This window comes from Meleagris gallopavo, chromosome 6 (genome assembly GCF_000146605.3).
Source record: "Meleagris gallopavo isolate NT-WF06-2002-E0010 breed Aviagen turkey brand Nicholas breeding stock chromosome 6, Turkey_5.1, whole genome shotgun sequence".
Classification (NCBI taxonomy): Eukaryota; Metazoa; Chordata; class Aves; order Galliformes; family Phasianidae; genus Meleagris; species Meleagris gallopavo.
The window spans coordinates 21,693,740-21,721,088 of NC_015016.2; the positions used below are offsets into that span (position 1 = coordinate 21,693,740).

Genomic DNA, 27,349 nt, shown 5'->3' on the forward strand with positions numbered 1-27,349 from the left:
CTCACCACCGTCACAGCGAAGAATTTATTCCTGATATCTAATCTAAATCTACGCTTTTCCAGTTTAAAGCCATTTTCCCTCAGCCTGTCACCACATGCCCTTATAAAATGTCCTTCCCCAGCTTTTCCATGAGCTCTCTTCCAGTACTTCAGGCATTCTCTTCTCCTGGCTGAGGAGCCCCAGTTCTCTCAGTCTGTCTCTACAAGGGAGGTGCTCCAGCCCTCTGATGATGAAGCCATTCTCTGCCTAGCCTGTTTCTTAGATACATATGTAAAAATACTGTTGTAACTGTACGGTACGTCTATTAAATTTCATTCTCTTCGTAGAGTGGAAACAAAATTGAATGTTTTTGTGGGTTTCTTTTTGAATATTTTGTAAATGTGGAGTTTATTCAGAGCACCTAATGCCATCATGCTGGGGCAGATGGCCAGAGTGAGTACTAGTCTGCATTTTAGTGTGATAAGGCTTTCCACGAAGCATCTAATGCCATCCAGCCAAATAGCATATGTTCCTTACTGAGAGGCATTTAACTCCTGTTCTAAGCATTAGCCCAGTGTGGCCTCTTCAATTTTGCAGCAGTTTTCATAGCGTCATTCTTAGCCAACAAGAGCCCTAGTGCAGAGCAAGGATTTTCATGGATCTGGGAGGGAAAGTAATTACATCTGAATAAGCTGCCAACATGTTACCTCTGCTGGTTATTTGTATGTGTTCTTTAGAAAGTGAACTCTTATGTAGCCATCATGTTTTGCGCATCACACAGCCCCACATTAACTCCTCATGGGAACCATGAAAACGTGACAGGTCATAGAGAACTGTATTCATGATTAAGAAAAATAAAACTAATTTTAGATGTCAGGCATCTTTTTTTTTTTCTTTTTTCCTAGCAGTCAAAAGTATTTTGAAAATATTTTTAACAGTTTCCATTTGTGGTGATGTTGCAGTGAGTCAGTTTTTTGCCATATCTTTGGTTGTTATTGTTCTTTTTCTTTTATAATAACTTTGTGTTTGTATGGCAATTGCTTCTCTGTTGTTTTTATTTCCCTGTGTAGGAACTTGAGCTGCTGTAGTTGCATAAAAATGGTGAAAATTGAGGGTAAATAACTATATTTAAAAAAATAAAAATAACTGGTTTTAGCATAGATAATTGAATGTACAATCTTCTTTTTTTTGTTACAGAACGGTTTACACAGTACAGCCCTAAAAACCTTAGGCAAGCATGGAATAAGTAAGTCATTTTTGTTTTAATTATTATTATTTTTTTAACTCTTCGGGGATATGACTCATACCAATCTGAAGTTATCCCAATTAATTTATAATGGCTTTAACTTTTTTAATCATGGTACATATATAAAATTGCTGAAATATTGTTCTTTCCTGCTTCTGTCAACTTTGAATGTTTTTTGAATTGGCAATTTTCTGTAAATAGGGAGAAACTGCATTGCATAATACTTTATTCATGGGAATGTCAACTAGCAAGGTTGTTGAACTCACTGCAAGATGTTTCATATTGCTTCAGACCCTCAGTTTTGAATCTTCAACTGTAAATGTTTTGAGACTTTTAAATGATCTTGATTTTCTAATCAACTTTGAAGGGATTGTTGTTTTCAAGCAATCATCCCCCATTGCAGGTTCCTTGCTGTGAGTTAATAACCATACTGTTGTATATTTTAATTAATTTGACTGAGAAAGTCAATGTGAATTTATTTATTTTTTTCTTTTAATATTTCCTGAAATTTGTTGTGTTTACATCAAATGGCTGCTGATATAAAGGGGTTGTGCTCCAAATCCAGAAACACTGCCTGCCGAACCAGGCGTGCCTAACCCACCATCTGTGTGAAGTTTACTAGATTTCTCAGCACATGCAGATTCTTTGTACGCAGAATATTTGGGCAGCACTGTCTTGAGTAATTAAGATCTCCTACACTTTGAAGAAAGCATATACTGTTTCAGTTCAATAAGTAGAATAATAACTGTATCAACAAATTTTCTGGACAGAAAAAATCAGAATTTTTCTCCTCCTTTTGACAATTTTTTTTTCTTTGTTTTTCAGCAGGGATTGGCCTCTGCTTGTTATTTTATTTTATTTTTTTTCTATACTCATTCCAAATTTTACTGTAATACCAACCAACAGTAAAAGTCAAAATCCTTTTTCAATATCATATTTATTAACAATAGATGTGCCTACAACTCTAGAATTCAGTCATCTGCCCAAGAGGTGATTAGTTTTATTCTCAATTTGCTAATCTGTTATTCCTTCTATTTCTGGTCTTTTCCATCCCATTTGGTCCAACATGGTGGATTGAATCACAAAGGCATTCTTCATTAAAACCAAACAAAATAAAATTTTTGAAATTGTGGTTAAATGAAAAAAGAAGTCTTTAAACATGCCAGGATCATTGCTAAAATCAGAAGTTAGTTCTCAGATGGGATGCCATCAAATGCCCATCCTTCTGGTCAGAACCTGCATTTCTATAATGCCTTTCATGTAACTCTCCATTACTATTTAATTCCTGCAATTAGAGATACAAAGCTAACAGACCCAAAGCCAGTGCAGGCTTTCACAAATGTTGAGTGTCACCTGCCATAGTCAACTGATTTTCAACAGTCTGTAGACAAGTTGCTGGGTAGTCCAATTCAGTCTGGAGGCCTAATTTAGTGGTTTTTGTGGAAGAGACTATCTACTATTTATAATACAAAGAGCAATAGAGGGATTAGCTGCTCTTACTCTTAGTTTTTGGGAAGATTTCAAAATAGTCTTGCCATTTCTTGTGATCATTGCAGGCATCTTGCAGCATCTTATTCTACCTCAGTCATGCTGCTTAGACTGATGCAATTCCCTGAAAGTCACAGCTTTCATTTGAAAACTTACTCAAATTGTCTATTTTCTGTCCTTTGACAAGGAACAAACTTGCAAGTTCATCTTTTCTTTGAAAGTAGTTAATGAAATACAAAAGCTTGGAAGAAGCAATTATATTACAACATAGGCAATTAGATTTGGATTGGGAAAGAGGGACAAGGAAACTAATACTGATGTGAATGTGTTTGCTTGGGGGCATATATATACGTGAGTAATGTGAATAGATATTGCTACACTATTCCATCCATTCTGCAAGCATGGACTGACTGTTTTTCCATATTTAACAGCAATTAGACCTAACAGTTTCTCCAGTGCACAAATCAGGATAACAATAGATTTGAATTTAAAAGCTGGTATCTTACATTACTTTCAATTTCATGATATATTTTTTAAATATCAAAAAGGAACAAAACCCAGTTTGCTTAAACCAACTCTTCAGTCTCTGAGACTTCATAATTGACACAAGTTATGATCACATCACAGACTGTTTCAAAGCTTCTTTGTTCCTAAGAAACCCCTTCAAAAAATATTTACACATTTACAATGTTCCATGCATAAAGGATTTGCAATTTTTCAGTATAAATGAAGGGATTGAAAGACTGAAAGCAGGAAAAATGCATAACTTCAGTGCTTCATATGTGCAGTTCTACTATAATAGGAAATATTTAGAGCCCCAAAATGATGTATCATTTACATTCAAAATGTAAAGGATTTTTCCTTTTTCTACTGTAAGTCTTTATCTGTGTGCTGTATTAGAGTGCTGTGGCTTACACGTTTGTAGTTAAGTTTCTGTTATAGGCATCATATAATAAAGACCTGGTTTATAATTCAATTATAAAACTTTACACATTGACAGACTGATTCATCTTTGAATTTTTCTGTTTTTATTAGGATGTTTCAAATAACAGCAATATCTATTCTAAAATAATTATCCTTTTTAACATCCTGATCTAATTTGCTGAAGACTGTCGCAAAAATGTTCTATTTAAAACAGAATTGTTTTAAGGATAATTGGGTTAAGTGTGAGACCTAAAACATGAAGAAAAGCATATAATGTTTTGTTTTAAAATATATATTGATTTTATTACAAATACATTTTCTCTATACATTTAGCTAAGCACTTTTGATAGGTAAACCTTAAAGAACAATGTTAATGGTCTTAGAAAGATATACATGTGTGTTAAAACTTCAGCTTTGATGGATAAAGTTACTAATTGAAATGACTTCTTGCAGTTTGAGGCTAGCATGGGCATCAGGCCTTTGTGGCAGGAAAGTGTTTTAGACAATCTCTGCAGCAATCTCTAGATGGTATGAAGTAAGTGTTTTATGGATATATTCTAAAGTAATATCCCAGGATGGGTTTTGAAAGTTTGTAACTGTATCTTTAAGCGTTATTTTAGATTGAGAGGAAGGGGTTGTCTGAAAATTGTCTTACCATTGATGCAGCTATTAATCTCTGCCACAGTAAATATTACTACCCAGTACAGGTATACAACAGTCAGAGACAGGGCCATGGTACTTTTCAATTGCTCGACTCTGCACCACTCATACTTACAAATGTGGACAGAGGCAACAAAAACTCTTCTGAACAGTTTCAACAACCTCTATTCATAACAGTATTCCTGGACAATATATTTATCTGTGCAGTACCTCTCTGAGGTGAAATCCTTTACTGCATTTCATAGACTGGGGGTTGAGATACAAAGATATTAAGAAATTTGTCACACAGAAACTGTAAGACAGTGCAAGAATTGAAATTGGTGCTCCCAGATCCAGAGATTACATCTTTCATTTTCTAAACAGAGTCAGTTTTTTGCCATTTACTGCTCTGTCTTTCAAAAGTAAGCACAGTCCACCCCTTTATGTTATTTGCGTACATCTTTTGAGACCTTTATGGAACCCATGGAAGAATAACTATATGGTTTCAGAAATCTTCAGAGAGACTTACCTCAAAATATAAACTACAATTTATGTCAGGATAGGTTAGTAGAAGAATAATGCTCTTCCAAATTCCACGGAACAGGGCTCATGTCTATAAGGCAGAAGATACAAACAAACAAACAAGAACCAACCAATCAGCAACAACAGCAAAAAATAGAACACCAACCTAAGAACTCCCAGAAAGCCATAGATGTAAACTGAAGGTGAAATGTTTACACTTGACTGACTATATCAGCTTCCACAAGATGTGAAGTTTAAAGGCAGAGCTGGGTAATGGAATAACGATGCACACAAGACAGTGACACTTTAATTCCCAGACTAACTGAATATTAGCAGAGAGTGTGGAATGCAACAACAATATCAAAGTGAAACCCAGCACCCTTGTTATATAAGGAATCAGATCCCCTAACAGAAGAGGTCAATATTTAAGCCCACTTTTGGACAGTGTTTGAGGAAGTCATGTAACAGAAGGTAACACATAGTGAATTAAGTCCTTTTGAGGCTGTTTCCTCACTGTTTGTGAAAACATCTAAAAATTATAAAGATAACATTTACCGGATAAGATCTGGTTACAAGTTTTGTAGAAAACGCTGATTGTGTTAGGAAAAGAAACTTGCCTTGACTTCCCTCTAGTATAAAGCTTCATGTACATTATGTGACCTAACATTGAGGAATGTGATTATAAAATGCTGGTCTAAAAATAATTAAGATGTGGTAATATGATCTTCCTATAGAGACCATAGTGAATTATACTTTCACCTTTTTTCTGAACTTTTCTGTTCAATTACTTCTACACAATAAAATCCAAGAACACTCTGCCTTCAGAATGCAGTGCAGCCTCTTTCAATTTGCAAAAGCTTCTCCACAATAATAAAACCTTACGGACAAATGACAAAAGAGAACTAATTATCCTTGTACGTATTTGCTAGGATATAAAAAGCTTTTTCAGATCCTTCTGTCATAATGGGTTGCACTGTGAGAAATTAGGTTGGAAAGAAAAGGCGCAATTGAAAACACAAATTTTGCTCTACATAAATAGCACTGCTACTTCGTGATTCCCTAACATGTAGTATTTATTATCGAAGTAGGACTTCATTCTTACGTCCCATTAGTCCCATTGCTGAGGATTTCTTTCTCCAACAAAATGGCCTCTGTATTTGCAACCGCTCTTCTTGAGGACACAGTGTTGCATTCCAGGATGGCCTTGTCTATTTTGGGACTGCTTTTGTGAAAACTTCCTGAACAAAGCAAAGCAAACAGATAGAGATGAGTCTGTTTGCTTTGAATCTGTATTTCATTTCAACCATGACATAGACTTTGGAACTGTTAGAAGCTGAGACTTGGGGATGGGGTTTTTTGCTGTTAGTTTGCTTTGTTGTTTTGTTTGCTTTGTTGTTTGTTTGTTTTAAGAAAACTTTTGCCTTAGTGAGGTTTTTTTCTAAAGAGAAAATTCTTCTAATTGTCATTTTTATCCCTTTCACCCACCACCCTGTGAGCTACATTGTTCCTTGTAATGCAGTCTGTAGTGCCACTGAAAAAATATTCAAGCTCCCAAGCACAGTAAAAGCAAAATCCTCCCCAGTGTAATTGGTAACAGACAAAAGCAAGCCTGTTTAAAAGCAGGCCTGTGCAGAAGCTGGAGTGCACTTTGGCTGAAGATGGGTGATACACGTATGAATGTGCAGTCGGAGTGTGCCCTGTGGTTGTGCTGGCGCCGTCTCTTTGCCTGCATCTCAGGGGAGCTCAGGACCAATCTAGGGAGGCAAAGATGGAAGCCAGGCTCAAAATGAGGAGATTTCATGTTTGAAATGTAGAGCTATATAACTTGCTTCAGCCTGCCAGTGATTTGCTTGCTGTGATACTGCTGTATGCTTTTTCATTTCCTATTTTGTTTCCTGCTTCCTATAAATACCTCCTTTATCAGTCATCTTTTCCCCAAGGGAACTTAGGATGCATATCATGACGAAACTTACATTAACATGGGATGCAAATAAAAAGCCATTTACCAGACAGTGAAATTATTACCCTATTTTATTAAAAATAAAATGCAATACAACAGAAGCCTCTGGCAGGGCAGCCCACAGCGATCCCCCCGTACACAGCCACACAGGGGGCTGGCAGGCTGCAGCGCTGCGGAGCTCCCTGCAGCAGGAGGAGCGCTTGAGCCGAGGCAGCAGCCACTCCTCTGCTGGCACAGATCCTCCTCAGCAGAGGAGACTTTTCTTTCTATCTTCCTAATACCATCTTTTTGTTGTCATTGTTGTTTATTTCGCTGCCTCGTGGGGTTTATTAAATAGATTTCAGGGGGTGGAAGAGGTGTGTTTGTGCACCTGTGCCTGTTTTTGTTGTCTGTTACTATGCATAGAACCCACTTAATACTATATTTTATGTTTCTGGCATCATAAAAGGGCTCAAGTGGAAAAGTGCAAAAGTCAAAGTTCTCAGCCCTGCTCAGTAATGCTTGTGGGGCAGTTGAAATGTGCTCTATGCTTTGCCAGCTTCATACAATTAATTATATTTATCCCGATTGAAACCAATGACTGAGAAAGAGTTCTAGAGTTCCTCTGTTTGTTCCTTTGCCATGATCAAAAATTCTTAACAATTTAAATGTGAATGTTTCTTTAACTCTAATTGTAAACGACACAAATGTTACAGCTTCTATACATTTGGGCAGAGATTATTGCACTGCCTAAGAGTCTCATTGTTATAATGCCTATCCTGATTTTCAATTTATTTTTGCTTTACACATAATTCCCCATCTTTTGTGATGTTGATATGCTTTATGTGTTACATCCTCTTGGCCCAGTTGAAAGTATTAATAAACCTAAACTGGCCCACAAAGGCCTTTGTTCCCTTCTTCTGTATACTACTATTCTGTTTCTTTAGTAAAATCACACTGTTACCATTGTGTAACTTTCCTATCCATGACAACTGTAAAAATACAGCCAAAAACAGCACAGATAATCCTTGTTGTATCGTGCAACATTAATTCTATCTAGCAGTGGATTGGAGCTTGTTGGCTTTATGGCTAGCCTATTATTTCTGAAGCAATCCATATATCTTTTAGTGCCCCCTGGAATTAGTTGTTTGTAATTCTCTATACTCTATCTTGTGGGTGGATTTTCTGTCCACATCTCTCACTTCTCTTAGTCTCTTTGTACTATTTTTTTTTGGCTTTGCTGATGTCTTCACATTTGGTTTCATCTACGAACTGATTCAGAATGCAGTGTATTCCTTAGTCCAGTTGATTAATAAAGATGTTAAATAAAACTGTGACTAACACTAATCCCTGTGGCACACAGCTGGACACTTCCCTTCCAACTCAGTACATTGCCACTTACCATTACCCTTTCCTTATGGTCTGTCAGCCAGTTTTCAGTCTGTGAGATGGCGTATCACATCCCAGCTCTTCTGAGTTTCTCTGTAGAGAAGGATTTTTAGAAAAACCTCATGGAACATTCTCTGGTCACTTTGTTCCACCAATGAAAAAAATCTATTTTTAAAGCTAATCAATTCATCTGATGTCTTGTTCATTAGTAATCTGTTCTTTTAATCCCCATTTTGTCTTAAGAGTTTACAAAGCCCTTTTTTCCTAAAACAATTTTTGCTTCTATATTGTCCATATTTTGTTTGTTTTCTATCTTTCGTTACTATGTTGTGTGTCAACATCCAATATTTGCCAAGATTCTCTTCTTTATTTGAAAAGCAAGAAATAACTCAGAATGCAGAGCAAAGTGAGTAAACATCGCCTATAATTGTCTACAGCAGTAAGCCTGTGAAGAGAAAGGAGGAAAGACAGCAAACTGTTCTTAGATGTATTTCATAGAAAGAATCAAAAGATTCTTAAATTTGTTTGCGATATTTACTAATTCTGTAAGAATTCCTTAAGATATTGAGACGTATATTAGGTAGACATGTTTATTTGATGTTTCTAGGCATGATTTTTTTCAAAATATTTTCCTTATTAATGGTTTTGAGTAGTGATCAACTCTTTTCAGATGTTTCCAAGTTTTTGTTTTGTTTTGTTTTTGTTTGTTTGTTTTTGTGTTTGAATTCATTGGTTTGGAGTTTTGTTGTTGTTGTTTGTTTGTTTTTGCTTATGCATCTCGATATGCCAAGGTTTTATTAATTTCTCAGAATTGTGCTTTTGGTGGTCAATAATCTGTTACTCATGTGTTGCCATAGTGTCTCTGTTCACTTCTTGGTTTGAAGTCTAATATATTCTGATCAGAGGCACCAAGCATCTTTATATTCTTACATTTCAAAGTCTGCCCTGTTGCTACAATTCTGTACCATTGGCCTTTGTGCTGAAATCTTTCTTCTCTACGTAATAACATTGCTGACAAAATTTACTCTGAGATGTGTTTTAAAAACATTTGTCTGAAGAATTGAAGACATACTTTGAAGTCAACAATATAAATGAAGTCAATCTTGCTGCTGGGTATCTCATTATTTGCATGTGTCCACTAAGGGCAAGATTTTTCCAAAATGAGTGCCAGAATATCCTGTGCATCTTAAGAATTGGGCTGGTATTCAAAAGTGCTTAGTGCTAAGCAGCTGCCACTGGCTCCAGAGGCTTGATATTTTCGGCAGCTTATTGTCAGGTATCATGGATAATTTTTCTTCAACTCAGCAGCTTCTCTGACTCTTATCTCAGTGTCTCAGAAATTGATATAAGTTTGGGAGATGGCACAGACAGGCAATAAGTGTTATAAATATCAATAATGATACTGATTATTCTCACCTCTGCAAATACTTCAAGCCCATCTCAAAACCCATGCTGTTTGGCTCTGTTGCCCACCAAGGAATTACAGAGAGTAGTTAAGGTTTCTGCAGTAATGAAAACATCACAAATAGCTTCACCTAAAAGAAATACTTATTTTACTGTCTTTTACGTTGATTTGAATTTTTCAGTAGCTTTTGTGATCGCTGATATTGTCATTCATCAGGACCTCCTGTGACCATCTCCCAAAATTCACTGCCATTTTAACTAGAAAATTGTAAACCACCTCTTTCTCATTGCTTCCTTTCCTATGTTTCCAATTGTGGCACTTCTTTCCTGATGTGTAGGACAGAGAAATAAGAATTTTTCCATTTTTCATGCAGTATTTTTGAATTAGAGATCTAAAAACATATGATGTTGTAGAAAACTAGTGATTGGCAGTGATTGCAAGGAAACTTGGAGTTATTTGCTAGCTAAGTAACTAATAACTTTCATACCTAAATTTAGTGATGTCTTTCAGTAGCTGGTTTTAGAAAGTTTAGAGCTATTGTTTGAGAATTTGTGAAAGATGCTGGCTGCAAGCAGGCACCAGGTATGTAGAAAGGTTTGGAGCCTTCTTGAGCTAATTGTCAATATGGGAAGATGGAATATAATAATTCTTACTGAGGTATTAAAATGGAGAGGTTAGATTATATATCTTCAGCAGTATGCTGGTGAAGAAAGAGACTCAGCATTGGACTGGAGCACCTGTCATTGCTGGAGGGCAAAGAGGCAAGTGGTTCCAAAGGGAACTGACCTTTTTCTTTTAGGCATTGAGTCAATCCCATATCCTAAGGCACATGTTCTGCGTTAAAATTATTATAACTCCCTTGGTATTAGGTTGAACAACAGACTGTGGTGAGAATCTGTGAAAGGAATACGTAAAATTAAGGTGGTGGTTGTTCATATATTGTTTTAAATTAAGCCTTTATAGGAAACACGTTCTGTAATTTTGAAAGATTTCACTAAAACAGTTCATTTGCTCTCTGGTTATGATAAATTTAATTGGAGCTTAGGGAAAAAAAAAGTGAAATGTTGTTTGTCTGAATTAGCAGGTCTCTTGATATCAAAATGTGAATGATAATATATAGCAGTAAATATGAATTCACAAAAAAACCTGCATTCTTTTAAATACTGTAATGTATAATAATACAGTGTATATCTAAGGTCTGCTTCTAGCTGAATTTATATCTGTAAGATCTGATTTACAAATAGAGAAAACTTTCTGTTAAATTATTCACATCTCATAATAATTGATCTTACAGAGTTGATCTTATGCTGGAGTATGTTTGATCATAAATTCAATGAAAGCAGCTACCATCTTTGTGATGTTTGTCCAGCTAAATCCTTCAGTGAATAAAATAATAAAGATGCCAGCTGTGTGTATTTTATGATCACTACTGCAGTAGGAGGGTAGAAATACAGACGAATAAAAGCTCTAAATTTCATGTTGAATTTGTGAAGTCAGAATCTTACTCCAACGAATGGAAAAAAATGGAAAAAAAGAAAATTTTTTCAGCTGTCATGTTCTCATGAATGTATTGTTTGCTTTTTCTAGGAATGCAGAATAGTTTTTAAATATTGCTTTTGTTTTGAACCAAACTTAAAAAATCTAGGGAAATCTTGTATAAATAGATGAAATGTGTGCTTTTCTCTCTGGTGCCAGTTAAGAATGGACTTTCATTTTTTATTTGCTTCCTTTGGTTGGATTAGTAGCAATCTTAAAACTGTGTTTACTACTTAATATTAATTGTGTTCTGTTAGTGTGCTTCAAATTAATTTTACTGCTGTAACATAAAAAAATCATTTCCAGAATATAGCCAGCCTTCTTTCAGCATTATGACTGTTTTGGAATAGATTGTTATATTCCTTTTATTTCTTTCATATTTGATCTTTAAAGTGCCCTTAAGTCAAGCTTTATTCTGCAACCATGAGGGCATGAATCCTTCCTGAGATGTTGACAGGCAGTGTTTGGTGTATATCATTTTTTCTGTCAGATACAGCCAATGTCTATAGTGCTAACTAAAGCAGAGCCAGGCCCTATCTTCTGGCCCTGAGGCCATGTGGCAGACCTTAGCTACATCTGTAGGAGAAAGTGCATGGACATGCATCTCCTGTGGGTTTTGTGCACTTCCCATGCAGCTGCAGGTGCAATTACTATTTTTAGGGTGTTTACTATTGTTTTTTTAATTTAAAATTACCAGGATAAGACAAGACCCTTGTTGCAGGCTGCAGGATAGTATTTCGTAGCACAAGATTGAAGAAAATTTGTTGCACGCCCTGTTTGTAGGAAGCTTGTAGATACGACCTTTAGGGAACAGATTCTGGCATGGCTTGTTCCCTCTGCGTGACCAGGAATGGTCGTGAAGTGCGTTGGTTGGCATGGGTCAAAGTAATCCATCTAGCAGTGTGGGTGCTGAGCAGTTGAGCGGCCAGGCTCTCACTGCAGCCCCATTAAGTCATCGCTACCAGGCTTTAACTGAGATGCTAGTGCCTCTGCTCCTTGCACTCTTGAGCTTGTTCTTAGAGAAGTTTCCCAGTTTCTCTCTCTACAGTGCTAGAGACATCCATCTACATCCTTTCTTGCCTGGACCTGAAGACTTAGAGATGTTTTTATCTATCTTTTCCTTATCCTGTGCATCCAGACTGCTTTAAATGTTTTTTCCAGAGTACTCATTTTTCCTCCTCCAAGCCGCTATGTCATTCAGATCTTGACATCCTTCGTTTTCTGTTATCACAGTATACTTCTCATATCTTCTTCTGCCCAACACTCTTCTTCAGATCATTCAGTTTATTTTTTTTTCCCTTCCAACACTGGCTATTTCAATGAATCATGCCTGAGCACCTTCTTATCCTTTTCAAAGTGCTCCATAATTATTAGGCCTCTTCCTTCAGCAAGCTCTGAATGTGCTCCCACTCTTCTCTCAGTCCTATTTAATCCTTCTCCAGTTCCCCACACCTTTCTAACAGATTCATAACTACTGCCTTCCCTTCTGTGAATCACATTGCTGTATCCCCTGTGTCCACTTCTTTGCAGTCCTTTTCTCCAGGCTTCTTGTCCTCAATATGGAAGCTGCTATGATCAGCCCTGATCTGCTCTGAATGCCTGAAATCTGTCTCCTTTCTGCTGAGGCGTAACAGCCATGTAGGTATTTACCTTCTTGTCCTGACTCAGTGGCAGCACACAGGATCAGACATGTAGCAGTGTTCCATGGATGTGACTTTTCCACACGTAAAATCTTTTGAAAATCCACTGCTTACTTTAGATCATTAGAAGAGGCTTGAGCTCTTCTGTCATTCAGTTCTAGTGATAGCTGGCTCTTTGGAAAATCTGATCTTTAATCGTCACTGTAATAGATAACAATTTTGATTTTAGTTCTTAAATCACCTATGCTGATTTATGTCTAAATAGCAATAACTCCCTGCTTAGCTGTATCTCTTTCATGCTACTTCAACAGGTTAGGATTTGCAAAAATTGTTTGGGATTGAGTCTTTCCCTACTGAAAGCTGAGTGTAGATAACACTGCATCCTCACATGTACATGAGTGCAAGCACTTACAGTTCATATATTTCAGTAGTTGGTAGCTAAAATATATGGAATTTGTGGTTTGGTCAGTCTTTTCCAGCCTGTTCATAACTTAAAAGGCATTAAGCAGTTGTGTTAAAGCTGAGCAACTTTATTAAATTAAAAAAGCACACTTCAGTACACGTATGTGTGGATACACACTGTTCTATTTAAAAAAAAGTTCAAAATTGCGTTTAGTTTTCCCCAAATTGCATACTAAAGAACGATTGCTGTTTTCTTCTTCTCTAGCAGTCTTGTGCCTAAGAAACACTTCTTTCCCTGTTCAAGTTCAAAGTTAAATTCATGCCTCTTTTAACAGATTGCATGTTTGTCTCTTAACAAGTATTGTTGCTGTTAGCATCAATAGCAGGCACTGGAGTTTCAATCAGCCAGCTTCTCCCTTCTGCATGATTCCTGATGTTTCCTTTAGAAAATATTTCCATTAATGTAATGAGAAATAGCAGTGAGAGTGAATTTGGAGAAGGAATGGCACCTTCTGCACTATGGTGCTGGTGTGAATGTGGCTTCCTAATGTCACCAGAACCAGTACCTGGTATGTGAGAGCTACAGCTAGTTCTATATATCTAAATATATATGTATAATAACATATAATGGTTTGGATATATTACCCATATGCTCTCATTATAATAACCCTGGTTTACTCCTCTCAGTGTTTGCTAGCTGTGCATCATTTTCATGCCATCATCTCAGTTTAGAAGTATATTTCCAAAAAGACCAAGATGCCTACTTGCACATAATTGCTTAGTCTCATTGGGTTCAACCAGGCAACTCATATACATAAAGTTAAACACATGCATATGCCTGGGGTCTATCTTCATGAGCTTTTCAGACTTGAGGCACTCTCTCTGCCTCCAAATCTCTATCCACCTTTAATGAGCTGTATAAATAAATACAGAGTACTCTTGATCATTCGGTATCCATAAAATACATTTTATTAGCTGAGAGGTATACAATAATAGAAAAGATCAGACTGCCTGATGTTTTAGGATGCTTTGGGAGGACAGGACAAGTAGCTGCTTCCAAGTGGTTGACAGACCTGAGGCCCCAGAAAGACAGATTTGTAAGTTAACTGTGATAAATGATCTCTGGCTTCGCTGAGTAAAGCAAGGTCACTCTTCATGGGGCACTGCTGGCATGCTGCAACCTTGCAGCAAATTCTTGTGGCAGTACTGAGCAAACAGACCAGTTCTTATTTACAGTGGAATAAAATTAAGACTTCTCAAACCCAAGACGATAAAATACCAGACAGGAGGGCAGAGATTTATAAGGCAGTGCTAATGTATATTTACCAGAACTTAGTTCTTTTTTTTTTAGCTTTCAAGTGGTAATAGGTCCAAAAAGCCAACTATGTTGTCTTCCTGTAGCCATTTAATACATGAAAATAGGGGAAACTTTCTGTACTGCCCCTACAGCTGCACCCACTGACAAGTTTGAAATCCAGAAGTTGGTTGTTTTTTCTCTGGTGTGTTTTTATTTGTATTTCTTTGGAAACAATTGGGTTGTTGAAGGTGAGAGGAAGAAGAGCACAGAGTTCTAACTGTATCATGTGTCAAAGTTTTATTTCAGCTATTTCTACATTGGGGGTGGGATGGGGGTGGTGTTTCCTCCTTTCTTTTTGGCTCATGTCCAGCCAGGGAGGAAATAAATATGTGAAGAAAGAATGCTATAGAATGTTAACTTCACTGCCGTATTTTCTTCCTTTTATCACGCCCCAAGATTCAGCGAAGTTGATATAAATTCACCATGCCTTCTTTTAAAAAGCATAACAGAAAGGCATTCTTCCTTTAAGAGTCAGACTGTAAAAGGTGATTTTCTTTCACTCAGTTTGGTTTAAGCCTGTAAAAAGCATTAAGTGAAAAATCTGATATATTTGTTAGGGCATTTATTGCATTACTAACTTATATTTTCAGTTCTCAGTGAAAGGTTTATAGAGAACATAAACCTTGAAGAGCTTTTGTTCAGGATTAAAGATATATTTTCCCCATTTTCTGGTGAAATAATAGCTTATAAAATGATTGGAGTGTTTGTAATTATTTTTAGATATTTTTATTTTCCAAGGATATTCTGTATAGCTTGCTGAGATGCATGAAGAAGGCTTTTAATAAGTGCCCTACTGATCATAAGATTTATGCTCTTTAAAGAATTTCAAAATAATCAAAAGCTCCTGATTAGATGTCACCACCATGGTGTTGTTCTTCATTAATTACATTTACAGCAAGCAAAAACCTTCCAGTAAACTGCAAATCTGGCACGTTCAATAGTACTCTCTGATGGTTTAAGTAATATACTATGTCTCTCATAGTGAATATCTTTAGTGCTGGACTTACTGTGATGCTGAAAGAATTAAGAGAGATACCTGATTGATGGTGGCATGTAAAATCATAAAGAGGTAATTGCTAAATTCTTTCTAGAGCAAAATGGTGAGGGATGTTCTCATTAAAATTTCTTAGCAAGTGCTTTCCCTGGGAAATATCTGTATCTGAGAGGAAACTGCTGAAAACTGGGTGAAGTAATGAATGAAAATGAAATACCCAAGAAAATATTCTGTGTTCACGTAACTTGTTGTGATTTTAAGCAGTAGCACAATACTATACTCAGTAATCATGTTGCTTGGAATATCATAACCTGAGAATTCCCAGAATTTCAGGAAATTACACGATCTTATCACAGAAAGCCACACTTGAGAGTAGGTTATAACGTGACATATATTGAACAGTTGCTGCTTAAATTTTTCTTCTTCCTGTCTTTAATGTCTATCACAGTGTTCTCAATCACTTCTTTTGATGCTCCAGTGTATATTATCAATGAACAGTATACATTGTCAATGAGCAATTTTTACTGTCTTTATGCTTTACACTTTCCGTAGTTGGCAGTGTGTTTCTTTGAAAGGTTTCATAGCCCAAAATATTTAATAGGAGACATCAGAGCAAGAACTAGCCTGGATTTGTGTCAGACCATAGGAGGACAAAAGCCAGGACACTTTAAAGTCTGTTGTACATTGGCTGACTCTCTATAGCCTTAATTTTTTAAGCTCAAATCAACCAAATCAGTTTTTAAAAGTATTGTGATGTCCAGGAGTGTCATATCCTGTATGATGCAAACATTTCAAACTGAATATCACCAGCAGAGTCATGTAGTAGAAGTACAATAATACATCTGAAACAAATGCCAAAACATGTCAAATATAGCAGAGAAAAAGTCAGGGAGAAATAGACTCATAGGGAAATTTTGGTCCTGAATTACATCCAGTGATATCCACATAGGCAGATTTGAATGATTTTATCTCGTAGTCACAACCGAGCTTAATAGCCATTATCAAATGAGAATTGCTGTGATGATCTGGATTACTTTATTGTCTAGCTTAGATGTGGCCAAACTGAGTATCTGGTGCCTCACGTGGGTCACAAAGGTATTTAACTACAGCAGTATCACATGACTGGTGGCAAAATTGCTTGAGCCCAGGCAACAAAGCAGTAATCATCTCCATCTATATCAAGCTACTCCTCAACACCTTCTTGGCGACTGCATACCTAACCTGACAATGGAGGAGGACATTGCAAATCACTGTCACTTCCTGCCATTGCAACTATTACCATCGTTTCTTCCCTGTTTGTCTCAATGGGATACAGAAATGTTGTGGTTATGTGACTCAGATTTGGGAACATTGATCAGCTGTGCTATCTGGAGATATTCAGAAACAGCCAGTCCTGATTTTCCTGGGCCAGAACACTACAGGGCTTGATAGTTAAGTGTATTTGTGCTTGAGAGAAAACCAGCAGTTCTCAAAATAGAGATTGATGTTGTATTACTCCGTTCTGAGAAGTTCGAGAGCTGCAGTTACATATAATAATGATTTATGTATGGTTCAGTGGGTTCTTTTAAGAATTTACCAAGCATATAAGAATAATTTATCTAGATGTAAATGAGCAGTAATTATATATATACATACATGCATACATACATACATACATATATATATATATTTCTACTGTTAGAACCTTCATTTGTCACATTCAATTTTTTTCATGAAATGCTATTGCTTTCCATACCTGCTTTCCAGCTACTGAGAATTAGTTCAGATCTGTCAGGGTTATTAGCTTGCTGGAATGCACTGGATGAACCCACCTCCACAGCTTCTCAAAGAGGGGTATGACCTCTTTTACATCTGTGTGAACAGCAAGAAGAATCAAACACCAATACTTCTAGTTCTGTGCAGATATGAGGAGAGCATTCATGAATGGTTGTCATGGCTTTTTTTTGCTAGTAAACACTTTGATCACCCTTTCAGTACTTCAACAGATAGAACTGCTGATGCCGTTATATACTAATATAATTTAAAATGATTATCTAAAATGCCGAAGAGAGATTGTTTCATACGATTTTATGGGAAATTATGAAGATCTAATGATACTGGAGTGCAGTTGTGCACAAGAAAACTGAGCAAGGTTGCTGGAAGCAGTGTAGTACCAGACCTCAGTGCCAGATTTGCCCCAGCTTTGCTCATCTAAGAAGCCTAACAACATTTTTCTCTCATGTGGCTATCTTACTTGTTGTAAGAGAAACCAAGAAATATGCCATTGAGCTGGTGGCCTACAGAGGCTAGAGAGCATGATTTTCCATCATTTATGCAGAGAGCTCTGTGATTCTCAACCAAAACTGCTGCCAGCAACTCAGTTTGTCTGGAATGAGAGGAACACTGGATGTCAGGAGATGTGTTTCTTCTAAGGAAGGCACATACGCCTGCACAGAATGGTGGCCTCAAGCAGATGTGGGGGATGATCCCTGGGCTGAAATATGGTTGTGTGACTGCACTTGTAGGTTAACTGTAACTGTGTGATTTGGCTTAACGTACCTCTACCCTGTGTTGCAAAGCAAATTCTGCTTTCTGTGATTGATCAAACAGACTGAGTAAACCATGGCTTCAGTAAACCTTCAAAAGCTGTCTCCTCAATTTGTTCATGAGGTTTAGTCCTTGGTACCTTCTGTGTAAAACACTAAGAAAAAAGGCATCTTCTTTATTCCGCTAGATTTCCATCCCTTCATCTCTATTGAAAGCTAAAAGCATGGCATCCCAGTTTGAGCTCATTTGTTGGTTCATGATGGCTGACCAACCTGTGCAGCTGCAGTGCGGAGGCTCTCTGGGTGCGCTGGCACATTGGCTCTTGGAAAATGGTATGTGTTCTCTGCAGGGCTGTAACAACTGAAAATATTCTTTGTATTTAGTAAAAAGAAAATGTGGCTTGAGGTAGGTTCTGCTCTGGTCTGTGCAATGTGTGGCTTCTCTGAACAGAGTCACACACGTATTCAGAGATGCAAAGCAGTCAAGGCACAGAGGGGCATCAGCTGGTCAGAAGATAAAGGGATTTGCAATGCAATCATTAACTCTAATGCATGAAGTTGGCACAGCTTTGCATCAGGAGAGCCCTACAGCCTGAGAGAAGGTGGAAAGATTGCCAACTCCAAGCTGGCTTGGGTGAAAATCCTAAAACTGAAATATGGCCCTCATGGCTGTGATTGTAGGTAAAATATCTGTAAGCTTTAAACTACGCTAAATAATGTGATTGTTCTAGTTAGCTGTTGTTTTGTCTTTCAGCTCTTCAGGTGACAAGAGACTACTTAGAATACAGTAGCAGAGCTGGGGCTCCCACAGGGAGTTAGGTGCCTCCCTCCTCGGGGCCATCCTGTAAGCTCCAGTTGAGAAATGAATCAGTGATAGGCTGTGAGAGTTGTATCTTGAGATGGCAAATACGCACAGTAAACGATTTTTGCTTTGGGAAGTATTTACCTCATGCTGTTAGGAGTACATAGACAGCATATTATCTCCATTTGTTTTAATGCCCATTTGTCTTAATTATTAATGTGAATTTGAGCTGCATTCTTCGTTGTATTTAAAAGCAAATCACCCCAAGTTCAGAAGTTCATTGCACATGCCCCAAACTTTTTTTTTCCTCAAGTGCTTAGAACAGACTTCAGTGATCTTAGTCTTGTTCTGCTTGACCAAATACTGACCTTCCTTGCAGTAGAAAGACATTCAAGCCTGTTTTATAAAATTAAATCAAATTCATGTAATCCAGTGAGATTTACAACTGCTCAAGTATAGTCAGATTCAAATGTGTTTGAAGTGAGAAAGGTTCATATAGTGTTTGCTTTTGTTGAACTAAGGCAGAGAGATTAAGTCGAAAATCAGTGCGTTTTTGCAAGTGTCACCAAAGTAGGTCTGTAAAAATATTCCCAATATTTCTCAGAATAATATATACATAATATCTAATACTCTTTGTCAAAGATTTATCTGTATTCTGCTGTATGCCACATTTTCTGAAAGTATGTATGCTGTCATGGCTAGTAACTATTCCTTGGTGATTAGTGTGACAGTAAGTGAAGCGTGAATATTGAGACTTGCCATATCATGCATGCCAAGTTACTATATGGCCCAACTGCTGTGAGACAAAACATGCTATTATGTTTTAGACACAAAGCCATATTGTATGAAATTCTATTCTGTCACATACTGAAGGAGGTGTATTTAAAAATTAAATCTTTTCTTCTTTACTCCTTTTTGTTAACTTTTCTGTATTAGATACTTAACTACTGAACCCCATCAGAACATTCAGCTTTTGTTCCTATTGAGGAGATGTTTCAAACTTATATCAAAAAAATCATTAATGTTTTAAGGAAGAGATTTTAAAGAGACTATTGGGGGAAAAAAAAGAAGAAAGAAAGAAAGAAAAAGGAAACAAAACCAAATGTTCTGATGTTCTGATGTTCCAAACTGCTGAGGTTATGCACTAAATGGGTTTCTCCAAGCAATTCTAATATAGTAGATGAATATGATCATAGAGTACATTTTTCATAAGTAAAAGAATAGCTTGAGTTCATGCAAAGCAACAAAATTTGTCATGCATTCTTCTAAGGCATCAGTTTTAAGACCGACAACCTTAGGATTCCGCGTGTATATGCCTGCTGCAATGTCCAGTGACTGCCAGAAATGTCCTTATCAGAAGACATGCTCTTTGGAGAAGAACTTTTTCATTTCTGTGCAAATCTCCACAAACAAAACTGCCACTTTTGTGTAGACCTTTGTTTAGCTTTTGTTCCTTGAGTTACTTGGATGATCTTCAGACTATAGAACATAAGAGGTGAGACATGATCATTATGGTCCCTTTTCACTTTTAAATATATGAATGCTTGGGAACTTGATTCTAATATGGAGCAACGGGAATCTTCAAAGCACTGTGTTATCAACTAACCCCCAAAGCCCTAGTTGGAGTGTTATCTGGACAAGAAAATGTAATGATAAGAGCAGATTGCAATATTTTTGCAGGCTGTGTGATAAACTTAGGGATTTTTTTCTATTTATTATAAATCAGGTTCTAATTTTGACTGATTTATTCACAATTGTCTCATTAGTTGATAGGATTTTTTTTTGCAGCCGTAGATTTTTTTTTTTTTAAACTGTATTTATGTAGAATCTGCTCATTTTTTTTACTTTGGCTTCTTGGTTAACTGATATCTTTGTGGTTTCCAAACTGAGAAGGTGAATTTGGCTTTCAAAACTCATTCCTACTCAAATTTCAATTTATTAGTAAATCTGATTTTCTTTTTTAACAAATCTTAGCAGCTTACCAGGTACTTTGGTGATGGAAACAAAGCAGTGACACTCCTTTATTCCAGAACACAAAGGAACTAGAGTGTCATCATCCAAAATTTCACCTGCAGTTCAGAATTCATTAATTTTTGAATTATGCTTCACTTTTTTTTCCTTACGCTTTGCCAGTCTCAATTAGCATCTTCAATATACCTTCAATATACAGCTAAGGATGATAAAGTTCATTTTCTCATATTGGGTGTTAATATTTCACTACTTTAGGAAGTGGCTACTTTTTTCTAACTTAACACTATCTTTCATTCAAGACAGCAAGTTTACTTTGGCTACCAAAACAGATGTAGCTACCTGTGTATGGGAAAAAAATACCTAGATGAAATAATTTACCAGGGCCTCTCAACAAATACTTGGTGTACGTGGGATTAAGACATAAACAAGCCTCGCTTGCTCAATATAATCACCGGTCCATGAGAATTTAGGTGTCTAGAAGAACTAATGCCAATTCTCAATGGGTATTTAATCATCCTTTCCACTTTCTCTGTGAAGAATAGTCTTTTTTTCCTGGTATTTTGCAGTGCTCTTTAATGAACTTTGCTGTGTTTTTCAAAAAAGTTGAGTAAAAGAGTTTCTATGTACTAGTAGTTTAAGGAGTCTGGAATTAATCCTTTTGTAAAATCTAATTTACAGGCAATAACTGTCTAATTTGAGATGTCTTTACTTTGTCATGAATTTAAAAATTAACAAACAAACCAAAACCACAAAAATTATGCCTGTCTTGAACACCTAGAATACTAATTCCAAATCCATATCCTGGGACTTCTGTAGGTTTATGACTCGTGTGAAGTAATGGCTTAAAAATGTCAGTGTTTCTGAGCAATTGGTCCCCAGATAAATTCTGGACAAATGTTGTCTGTTCTTCAAGACCGGATAGATAGGGACAATAGAAAAAAAATCCTATGTTTTATCCATGTTCTCTGAATGGTATTCCTGAAAGCCATCTTGAGCTGAACAAGGAGAAGAATTTGTATGAAACATGCTGTAGGTTTATTGATTTTAGAGCACACCAACACTATCTTTTTCAATTACTGCAGTATTTTGGACTGCAGTCTGCTATTTCTGTATTAGTAAACTAATACCTGTTAGTAAATCATATATATTCTTAGTAAATCAGTATAATATAGCTTGACATTTTTACCTGACAAGAGACCTGTAATGAGCATTTTATAGTGTTTATAGAGTTACCTACTAATAGCAGTAGTAACACGATGTGTACTGATCCAGCACTTCTTTTTGAACTGTGTATTATAAAAAAATTGTTGGCTTTGGAAATGGAGGGTGGCTGTACTATCATAGACCAAAGCTATATCCTGATGATTGCCACTGTACTCTCCCCTCTCAGAATCTATTATTTTTAGCTTATATTTTCATATTATACCACAAAGATATAACTCCTGGTAAAATAATGAGTTTTCCCCAAATTCCCTACGTAGTTTACAAAAGATAATTCACTTACAATTTAATGTTTGCCTTGCATTAACACCTAATGAAGTCAGCCTCCTGCCATGTGAATAGATGAAAAATAAGTCAATACTTCTCAAAATGCCTTTATGAATCATGATGCATATGTTCGTGTTAATTATCATTGGATTTTAAAATCTGATATTTACAAAGTTTTATAAATAATTATGATTTTAAGCTTGGATTTCAGGTTTTTAGATAGAAATAACCATTTGTCTCCAGTGCCGTAAACCCTCAGCCTGTCATTATGTTCAAATAAAATGCAAATGAAGAAATCAGAACAGTTGCTTTCAAGATGCTTCTGCTCACAATCTTTCAGTGTCCTAGGTAGGGGCATGTGTGATATGGCACATTATATGCTCTGTATATGAAAAATGTGTATAAATTTTCCACTATCCATCCAGAAATAATTCATTGACTCCCAAACCAAAGGAATGTTTCCCTGCAGTGCTCCAAACAGGCTTTGTTTTATACTGGCTAGCAAGACGCTTGTTTCAGCTGGGCCAACTGCAGATGGTATTAGTAAACAGCATAATGAGATTGTTTTTCAGAAAAACCTCCTTGTTTGTGTTTCAGGCTGAGCTATGTGAATCATGCAGAAGATCTAGCCTCCAAACTACTCCAGTGTTTCCCAAAGAACAGATTGTCAGCACAGGCAGCTCTGAGCCATGAGTATTTCAGTGATCTGCCCCCTCGGCTATGGGAGTTAACTGATAGTGAGTATAACCTCCTCTGAATCGATTGAAAACAAAGACATTAGTTCATACAGGTGCATGTGTGTATACTTGTATGTATGCTAACACTCATGTGCAACATATTCATGAATGTGCACATCTACACACAAAATATGTGAGTGCAGTTGTGTATCTGAAATTACATAGTTAGCTTGTAGTTAGCTTGAACACAGGAAAAATGGATTCTGGTGTTTTTTTTTTTTGCTATCTCTGCTCTGCAGTCTGCAGCTAGCTATCTTTGTATTTGATTATGTGTGCAGCCAAGAGAATTATCTGAATTGTCATAAAGCAAAAGGAAAAATACAATTTACATATTTAGTGCTTTTCATTTTCTGACATACAGTACTTCTTAACTAGCTGCAGCACGCAGGATAAAAATCCAGAATCTCTATCTGTTATAATGGTAACCTTTAAGAAGGGAATTGGCATTGAGAAGTCTGAAAAACAATAGACAATTGGTTAATTTGCAGAATTAAATAGTGTAAGTAGAAGATGGGGGATGATATTTCCAATTGAGAATGCTTTCAGTTATTACGTGCATCTTTTTATGTCTTTTATAAAACAAAATGCATTCTAATTGACTTGGAAAAAATCAGCATGTATGCTGACAGTTATCTCTTTAATTCTTGTCCAGAGAGTTAAAAGTGCCCTACTATTTATTCTATGGAAAAATATCATTGTGCATGGTATTTTTTGCTTGAGAAGATTCTAGCATTATAAATAGGTTTCACAGGAGAATACGAATCATTATTTTAATTTAACTTAGAGGAGCATGCTTTCATTAGAATCATAGAATGGCCTGGGTTGAAAAGGAGCACAATGATCGTCTAGTTTCAACCCCCCTGCTATGTGCAGGGTTGCCATCCAGCAGACCAGGCTGCCCAGAGCCACATCCAGCCTGGCTTTGAATGCCTCCAGGGATGGGGCATCCACAACCTCCTTGGGCAACCTGTTCCAGTTGCTATTTTCAAATATGCATCCAGTACCAAAAGATCTAAATCCAGAACTTCAAGGTAAAATCTTTGGATATGTAACAGTGGTGCATGTGCTTAATTATAGCCTATGTAGAAGCTTGTAAAAATTGAGTTTACTTTCTGAATATTAATCTTCAAAAGATTTTGTTTATTTCAGTCTCAATAAGAAAACTCTTCCAAAAGTTTCATTTCTCCACTCTCAGTATGTGTAATATGTGTATATCTCAACACGTGTTGAGCTAGTTCTGTGACTGGCACTCTAAGTGCCCTACTCCTGACTCTGCCCTGAAGAGCTCTCTCTCGTTTGTAGAACCGGAACATTAACACTGAAGTGGCAACACTAATTTTTGTACAGCATAGGTTATGTCACAGATCTTCTCTTTGCTCTGCAAAAAGATTCCCAGCTCCCCCCCGCCATGAAAATCCCCTGCCCACTCCACTCAGTTTTCTGACCGTCGCCCTTCATAAGCTGAAAATTCAAGAGATGCAGAGTAAATTAAGGGTACCATTGAAAGTCTGCCTTTGCTGAAATTGAGGCAAAGAGATTCATTTCTTCAGAACTAATGAAACATCAAGAATGCCAGTTCATTTTTCCTTTTTCCTCTAAATGGAAAACAAAAATCACTTCTCACTAGTGACATCTCAATCCTTCTGACTGCGTGATTTAGTCTAGCCAGGATTTTGAATTCTGAATTCTGCAGTAGTACTTTTTTGTTAATATGGACTTATTACCCACTTGCCACTTAGTTTATCAGTCAGTGGTTAAATCCAGTTCTATCAGTGAAGTAAATGCCTACACATTATCACTCTGCAGCAGGCTGCCAACAGAGACAGTCTTGTCCTAGTCATTAACAAGCACAATGTATGCAGAACACCAGAGGGGAATTAAAACCACAAAAAATACCTCAGGGTGGTATTTTTAATATGAGAATTTAATTTGTAATTTCACAGATTAAGAATTTTGGCTGCATTAATCCTTTTATCAGCTCACAGCAGGTTATTTGCAGAAGCATAACCATAAGGCGATATTCATTGGCAGAAACACGTCTTTGCATAACGTTAAACATCAGGAGCAGTGAAACCTTTTGAAGGGGGGAGAATAAAGATGAAAAATCATTATATTTTAAAGTAAGGTTCTTCTAAATGCCTCCAGTAAAATTTTGAGTTACAGAAAGACTATTTCTGTGGCTAGTAGATAATCATTATGAAGCATAAATCCAGATGCAAGAAAGGACAATCCCAGTATCAAGTACTACAATCATTTCTATTTAATATGACTTGGATATACTTGTAAACATATTTACAAAACAAAGAAGTCATATACTTTGGAGAGTTTGGAAAACGTTTACTGTATAGAGAAATCACCGCTTTTTGTGATTCTGGTTCTCTGGGTTAATGTTTTGCATTGAGAAAGACTTGCTATTCATAGCTAATTAAATGTAGGCATGAATGCCCTGAGAATCTGCACACAGCAGAAGGGTGTGCCTGATAGTATCCATCACAGAATGTTGTCTATTTCCAATACTGAATTGCAAAGTTGGGGATTTAGGACCAAAACCAATGAAAGATGCACAGGTGAGGCAGAAGAAAGAGAGAGACAAAAAAAGTCAGTTGTATGATTTTCCATCTGAAAATATTGTTTCTTCAGAATCACAGTATTTCACAAAAGTACGGTGCCTTGGACTAAATAAATAATGTAAAAAAAAAGTTTCTCTGTCTTTTTGAGGTTTAATGCTAGTTATTTATCTTCTGGATAATATTTTACAGGATAACGTTTTAATCTTGCGTTTTATTTTAAATGTACTTGCAAAATTTATTTGAAATTTAATTCCCAAAAGGGTTGAGTTAGGTTTTGCTTTGGTTTCAAGTCATGGCACAATTTCAGTTGAGAGTTAGGTTTTCAGACAGGAGCTGTCTGTCATCTAATCACATTCAGTTTTAAAAATGTTACATTAAAATGTAAGACTTTTGCAATTCAGCTAAAAAATTCTTGTCTGAGAATACAATACAGTTTATGAAATAACGCAGTTCTCATTCATCTCAGACATGAGCAGTAATCTATAAATCAACCCCTGTTATGTACATACTATATATGTTTATTTACTCTTTTCTATTGAAAAAAAGTAATTTTAGTCCTCCCCCTTTCCTGCTTTTATATCTGAAAGCTCATATTGATTTATTTGCATAGAATTTGTCATTTGTAATGTATGCTACTGAGGAAAGCAGAATATCAAATATAAGTTGAGATATCAAAAGTACGGTGGGAAGATCTGCTTAAAAACTATCCTCATCTTTTAAATGCACGAAATACAGCTGTGCTAGTCTTTAGTGCAAACAAACAAACAAAAAGGAAACTGTTATGGCCCTGATTACTTCTTTTAACAAACAGTCCATTACATTTCCTTATGCAGCAATGCACTGGCAGCTATCCAAGGATATTTTCATACGCACATTTGTTCTTGGAAGGTACCAAAAATTAGTCATTTTTCCCCAGCAGTTTGAGGTATCCCAAGTAAAAGTGAGTTTTCATATCATCACTGTGTGAATCCTTAACCATTTGCAGTCTGACCCCTGTGATTAATGTCGTGTCTGCTGCTAATTAGTTGCCTGTGTTACGTGGAAATCCTCAAGGTTTTTCTAACTCATGCAGAAAGGATTTGCCTTATGTGAAGGCTTTCTGAATTTCTGGAATATTTTTAACAAACCTAATTATCTTTAACAGTTAGTAAAATGAAGTCTAATGAAATAGCTCACTTCTACTGGCTTGCAGAGATTTTGAAGGTGGTATATGTGATGTCAAATTATTACAAAAATTTGCTGGTTTTTCTCATCTTCATAATTAACCCTAATAATTGTCAGGAAAATTTAAAGTGGAAAATATGAATTGTAAGCATTGCAAGGAGAAGTAAGCAAGCATATGCACGCCCTGGAAATGGTTGTATTCTTTTTTTAAAGGCATATGCAACAGAAAATGTTGACATCAGACAACTTCCATCATAGCACTTGCCATCCCTCTCCAATCACAGTTTTTACAGTGCTTACTTGCATAATTGGGTGGTATAAATAAAAGCCGTATTTATTTATTCAGTGTTGTGTTTGGCATAAATATTAACCAATTATTTTTATATAACTGCTTTTCAGGGAAAAATCAAAGTTAAATCAAAGTTTCTGAACTGACATTCTGTTTTGCAGTGTCTTCTATTTTTACTGTACCAAATGTAAGATTACAAGCGGAGACCGGAGAAAGCATGAGAGTCTTTGGGAAAAACAATAGTTATGGCAAAGGTGTATCAAACAGCAAACACTGAAGAATACCTGAGTTTGTAATAGATGATGCAGGTAAGATGGTTATTGGGAAGTATGTCTTTGAAAAT

General features: G+C 36.4%; 1 protein-coding gene across 1 annotated transcript; it reads left to right on the forward strand.

Moving 5' to 3' along the window:
• The first annotated feature begins 1,122 nt into the window (after positions 1-1,122).
• LOC100550339 (cyclin-dependent kinase 14) lies at positions 1,123-27,349 on the forward strand. Its single transcript, XM_019616373.2, has 3 exons — positions 1,123-1,225; positions 22,844-22,983; positions 27,168-27,349. The coding sequence occupies exons 1-3, from the start codon at positions 1,149-1,151 to the stop codon at positions 27,281-27,283; spliced, it is 333 nt and encodes a 110-aa protein (XP_019471918.1). The 5' UTR covers positions 1,123-1,148; the 3' UTR covers positions 27,284-27,349.

What these genes read in the sequence shown, in the direction of transcription:
- LOC100550339 (XM_019616373.2), top strand. Translation starts at nt 1,149, where the DNA reads ATGTACAATCTTCTTTTTTTTGTTACAGAACGGTTTACACAGTACAGC. An exon ending in CTTAGGCAAGCATGGAATAA is followed by an intron (nt 1,226 to 22,843) that starts GTAAGTCATTTT and finishes TTTGTGTTTCAG; the next exon opens with GCTGAGCTATGTGAATCATG. An exon ending in GCTATGGGAGTTAACTGATA is followed by an intron (nt 22,984 to 27,167) that starts GTGAGTATAACC and finishes TCTGTTTTGCAG; the next exon opens with TGTCTTCTATTTTTACTGTA.